Source organism: Trichosurus vulpecula, chromosome 1, assembly GCF_011100635.1.
Source record: "Trichosurus vulpecula isolate mTriVul1 chromosome 1, mTriVul1.pri, whole genome shotgun sequence".
NCBI classification, from domain to species: domain Eukaryota; kingdom Metazoa; phylum Chordata; class Mammalia; order Diprotodontia; family Phalangeridae; genus Trichosurus; species Trichosurus vulpecula.
Genome location: NC_050573.1, coordinates 293,967,922 through 293,974,174, shown reverse-complemented (window position 1 = coordinate 293,974,174; position 6,253 = coordinate 293,967,922). Strand labels below are relative to the sequence as shown.

Here is a 6,253-nt window from a genome sequence, read left to right as displayed (position 1 = left end):
CTAGTTTGCATTGTTACCAAAAACAACTCATCATCTGATGGCAGAATTGTCCTAGTATTGGGAATCTCTGGCCCTAGCTAGGTTGGTCTTCAGACTAGACTCCATTACTGGCTCTAATTTCAAAGTCTTTCCAGCTGGGTAGTTGCATGGTTTTCTTTCACAGCTATTTAAAACTTTGGGTCACTTCCACTCTTTAATGAGAGATGATTAAAATAGATAGGACTTTAATCCTAACTATTGTATTTAAATTCTAATTGTAGTCTAGACTCTCTTCAATTTGTTGCTTTGAATTTTGCATGTGGGATATTTAAAATAATTATTTTCTGTGTTGTTTATCATTTTCCTAAACAAACATGTCAGTTATGGTTTCAGTGACCAAAAGAAAAAAAAAGCCATGATTATCTCCTGGGCTGTAAGTTAAGCCAAAAAAAAAAATGTTTCACTATCCTAGGTTTGCAGAACCCAAATGTCTCTTGGAAAAATGGGCACCAAATCCAAATCATCTGCCTTAAATAAGATATTATTTTTTTCTGATGAATTCCTTATTCTTTGGTTAGGCTTTTCTCTTTCAAAAATCTCTGAATTATAACATTGAGAATTTTATTAATCTGTACTTATAGGCTACTATTTCAAGTCATCAATTTGTTGCATTTTTTCATCTTATCTAAAAGGTTTCATGCATGCATAATAAGAAACCAATTTGTTGGGCACTTATGTCTGAAAAGGAGAACTTCAACTATATTTGAGAAGTAGCCAAGTATGAATGTCTCCACTAATGACATTTTATATGTCTCCCATTATGTGTAAATAGAAAAGGTCATTGTCTGAAACTTCTTTGTGGAATGAATCCTCCTTGAGTTGTCAGATAAAAGAACACACTATCTTCTAATTCACATCTACATATGTGTATTCAATTAAACAAATATTTGTTAAGTACCAACTATTTGACAGGTATGAGGTACTAAGTACTAAGGTTACAAAATGAAGTGAAAGACAATCCTCCCTCTCAAGGATATTAGAATCTGGTGGGTGAGACAACATGGAAACAAATATATACAAAGCATACCATACACAAGATAAATATGAAATAAGTGAGGGAAGCCAGTGGAATTAAGAGGGCTTGGAGAAGGCTTCCTGTAGAAGGTAGGATTTTATTTTGGACTAAAAAAGAGCCAGAGAGGTTAGTAGTTAGAATGGTAGAGGGAGGACATTCCAGGTATGAGGGATAGCCAGAGAGATTGTCCATAGTTGAGAGATGGAATATCTTTGTCATGGAACAGCCAGGAGGCCAGTATCACTGGATTGAAGTGTATATATTGGAGAGCAAAGTGTAAGATGAATGGAAAGGTAGGAGGGAGCTAGGTCATGAAGGGCTTTGAATGCCAAACACAGCATGTTCCTGGAGGCAAAGGAAGCCACTGGAGGTTATTGAGTAGGCGTTGTGATATGATCAGACTTTCATTTTAGGAAAATCACTTTAGTAGCTGAATGGAGAATGGAATGGAGTGGGGAAAGATTTGAAACAGGCAGCGGTACTAGCAGGCTATTGCAGTAATTGAGACATGAGGTGATAAGGGCATGCACTACAGAGGCAGCAGTTTCAGGGGAGATAAGGGGGCATATTCAGATGTTGGAAAGATGAAATCAGTAAGCCTTGGAACAGTTTGCATATGGAGTGGGAGAGTGGGGAGTGAGAAATAATAAGGAATCCAGGATGACTCCTAGATTGTGAGTCTGAAGGATTGAGAGAATAGTTTTGCCTTCTATATTAATAGGGAAGTTACAAGAGAAATAGATGGTTTAGGGAGAAAGATAAGTTCTATTTTGCACATACTGAGTTTAAGATGTTTATCAGACATCCAATTGAAGATGTCTGAAAGGCAACTGGAAATGTGAGATCTGGAGACAGCAGAGAGATTGGAGCAAGAAAGGTAGACTTGAGAATCATCAGCATAAAGATAGTAATTAAATCCTGGGAGCTGATGAGATCTCAAGTGAAGTAGGATACAGGGAGAAGTAGATGCAGGACAGAACCCTCAGGGACACCTATGGTTACACGGTATGATATGGAGGAGTATCCAGAAAAGGAGACAGAGAAGTAATGGTCAGATGGAAAGGAGGAAAACCAGGAGAGAATGGTTTCCTGAAAACCTAGAGAAAAGAGTATCAAGGAGGAGGCTACAAGCCCAAGGAGAATGAGGGTTGAAAAAAGGCCACTGAATTTGGCAACTAAGGTACAATTGGTAACTTTAAAGAAAGCAATTTTGAGAGGATGATAAGGTTGGAAGCCAGATTGTAAGAGTTTAAGTAAGAGGAGAGAAAGTAGAGGCACCTATTGTAGATAGCCTTTTCTAGGAGTTTAGCTACAAAGACAGAAGAGAAATAGAATGATAGTAGCGATGAAGGGAGGTAGTGAGGGCTTTTTTAGGATAGAGGAGACAGGGCCATTAAGAAGCAGTGGGCAGTGAGAAATGAGCCAATGGAGAGGGAGAAATTGAATAGTGTGAACATGGGGATGACAGAGAGGAAATCTGTTGGAGGAGATGGGATGGAATAAGATCACTTGAACAGGTGGTGAGGTTAGCCTTGGTAAGGAGTAAGACCACTTCATCATGTGAGACGGATGAAGAAAGAAAGAGTGGCAGAAGGCTCCTGAGTGATAGCATATGAGGAAGAGGGGAGAGGAGGGAGCTCTCAGTGAATGATCTTAATTTTTATTGTAAAACACAAGGCCAGGTTCTCATCTTGGTGGGGAAGAGAGAGGAGGAAACCATGGGAAATTTAAAAAGTGTTGAAAAGGTTTGGGAGAGCTGTCGTAGAGAATGTGATATCTAGTTTCCTTCAGGCCACAGCAGCTCAATCTTTTTATCCTATGTAAGGCCTATCTTCATCCCCAGCTATCAGGTCCTCCCCTTCCAAATTACCAAGAAAAAAAGAAAGAAAGAATGAATGAATGATATGGCATTTATTAAGCACCTACTGTGTACCAAGCACTGTGTTAAGTGGTAGACATACAAATACAAAAGCAAAGAAAGTCCTAGCCCTAAAGGACTCTAATGAGGGCGATGTTCCAAGGGGTGGGGTATGCTGGAATGAACTTGAAACAGCTTGTAGAAAGCAAATTATTATAATTTCAGTGTGAACATTTACACCTTGGAAATGAGCAAACGCTATAATTCAGGGCTGGATTTATTGTTTTGTTGATTATCTAGACTTAAGAAAGTGATGGAGAAAATGTTAATAATGCAAATTAAATTTTAAAATGTGTCATGATTTTTTTTGGGGGTGTTGGTGGTAAGATAGTTTACCAGCACACCTCTGGAGACTACACACACATGGAGAGTGGTGGCCAAGGAGAGAAATTTTATTATAGAAAGCTACAGGGATGTTGAATGCAGTCTTAGGGAGGTAGGATGACATATCCCATTCAGGAATAATTCAGGAACGTTCAGTGGATTTGATCATAAACTGAAAGGGAAGAAGTTTTGGTGAAGTGGTTGGTGAGGTTGTGGAAGAGATGGCTAGATACTGAGATTTAATTTGCATATTTAACCAGGTTTTTCACCCCAGCTTAGTGTGTTTTACACACTACTCTGTTTGCAGAGGCAAACATGATTCCTAATGCTATTCTTAATTGGTGGAGAGAATGCTGATACAATACTACATACCTAGTTGAAGGATACAGCTGGATAGAGCTTTTTTTTTTTTTGGAGAGAGAGTTTTGTGAAAGACAGATACGTGTGACTTGAAACAGACTTCAGAGTAGATATGTAGAGGAAGCCAGTTCTTCAACAGGTCCTCAATGTGTGTTTGCCTCCTAAGAAATTTCAGAGACTTTCCTTTGGGTGAAATTGGACCATCTCTTCTAGTTGAGCTAAATTCTACCTTGCTTCTTATCTCTATCCCTCCTTTTTAGCTCTGTTTAATGTGTTATCTTCCTTCATTAGATTGTGAGCCCTTTGAGGGCAGGGACAGTCTTTGGCTTTTCTTTGTATCCTTAGTACAGTGCCTGGTACATTGTAAGTGCTTAATATTTACTGACCAACTGAATCAGAAACCTATTACCAGCACTATTTGAAAGGGGCAGATTATCTCTCACAAAGATAGGACAGGACAGTAGCGAACACCCACATATATAGATAGAATTAAAGATATCTCTCTTTACAGATCTATCTGTCTATCTAGACATACACACATGCACACACAAACACATATATATATATATATATAATGTCTATGTATATATTTATGTATGTAAGTACATGAGCTTATCGCTATGTATGTACATGCTCATGTGTATATTTATATAATATGAAACTCATGAGACACAGTTAAACAATGCATGTGCTTATTACCAGCACTATTTGAAGAGGGCAGATAAGTATAATTGTAATCTATCTTTCTCAGAAATAAGAGAGAAGGCAAGAGCAAGCACCCACAGATACATATGTGCATATCACTCATTTACGTATATTTATATATAAACACACACACACACACACACACACATGGTCTCAGAAGGTGTCTTTAGGTGTTACATTTTTTTTCAATTTTTTTTTAACATGAAAGATTTTTTTAATTTAAAGCAAGAAGGTAGGGTTTATAACTTCAAGCAGATGAAATCTACTTGTTACTAAAAGAAAGAAAACCATTTACTGGAGCAATAATTCTTGTTTGCAGGGCCCATCTGGGGAGGGGGTAGTCATTCTGTACTCCTAGCTGGGCAGGAAGGAGGGTCCAGAAAACCAGGAGTTACTCCAACAAGCTGAGATCTGACGGGAATATTCAGTGGCTGACCCAGCTCTCAGAAGCAGAGGCCAGGGTAGACCAATGCAATGCAGAAGAATGGTATATTCTTTGTCAGGACGAGTCGGCAGAGCTGCAAGCATCAGGAGACCGTCATCCAGACACTGGGCAACAGCTAGCCAGAACTTCAAAACGGGGCGTTGAAGGGGTAATCTTTGTGAGACATAGTATTGGTCAAGACGCAGACTCTTCAGTTGCGGTTGAAGCTGAGTATAGTTGACATATCCTCATCAATCAAATTGAAATCAAACACCTGAAAGTTCTCAGCAATCCGGGATGGGGTGACTGACTTGGGGATCACAACCACTTTTCTCTGGGTGTGGAACCTAATCAGAACCTGTGCTGTTGTTTTTTTGTGCTTTGCTGCAATGGCCTGGATCCTGGGGTCATCCAAGAGAGAAGGGTCCTCTGGCTTGGCCCATGGCCGGTCTGGAGAACCAAGGGGACTGTAGGCTGTCACCACAATGCCCTTGGACTGGCAATATTCGATCAACTTCTCCTGGGTGAGATACGGATGGCACTCGATCTGGTTAACTGCTGGCTTGTACTTCAGCCCTGGCTTGGTCAAGAGCTACTCCATCTGATCATGGTTGAAGTTGGAGATTCCAATGGCTTTCACCAGTCCTGCATCCACCAACTCTTCCATGGCCGTCCATGTATCCAAAAAGCTTGTGTTACTGGGAATCACATTGCCCTTATCATCCAATGGGAAAAGATCGTCTCCAGCCTTAAATCCTGTAGGCCAGTGAATAAGGTAGAGATCCAAGCAGTCCAGCTTCAGGTCACTCAGAGTTTTTTGGCAGGCTGGCTTGACCAAGCTTTTCTCATGGTATGTGCACCAAAGCTTTCTGACGATGAAGAGATCTTCCCGTTTGACAACATTTGCCTTGATCTTCTCCTGGATGGCCTCACCTACTTCATTCTCATTCTGGTAGACATGGGCACAATCAGTGTGGCAGTATCCAACATCAATTGCAGTCTTCACTGCATCAGCCACTTTGCCTGGAGGGGACTTCCAGGTGCCCAGGCCCAGGATGGGCATCTTCGCATTGTTATTCAGCACGAGGAAGGTAGCCATGATGGTCCGGCCTTGCAGAAGAAGGACACGACAACCCACGTAATGGCCAGCCCTGAACCCGACACCGCCTCAATTTTTTTAACATTTTAATTTATTTAAAATTCTTTTATTTATAAATTTTGAGTTCCAACTTCTTTCCCTTCAACTTCCTTTCACAGCTATTATGAAGGCAAGCAATATGATATCAATCATACATGTGAAATCATCCCAAACATATTTTTGTATTAGCCACATTTTTAAAAGCAAGAAAAATAAAGTGAAAAATTACTTTGATTTGCACCCAGAGTTCATCAGTTCTGTCTCTGAAGGTGGATAACATTTTTTTCATCGTTAGTCCTTTGGAATTGTCTTGGATCATTGTATTAATCA

General features: G+C 39.9%; 1 protein-coding gene across 1 annotated transcript; it reads right to left on the bottom strand.

The window, feature by feature from the left end:
* Positions 1 to 4,857: 4,857 nt before the first annotated feature.
* LOC118828928 (aldo-keto reductase family 1 member B1-like) lies at positions 4,858 to 5,914 on the bottom strand. Its single transcript, XM_036735823.1, is given in 1 exon segment — positions 4,858 to 5,914. A coding segment is annotated over 1 exon segment (888 nt). The 5' UTR covers positions 5,885 to 5,914; the 3' UTR covers positions 4,858 to 4,996.
* Between the last annotated feature and the right edge of the window lie 339 nt (positions 5,915 to 6,253).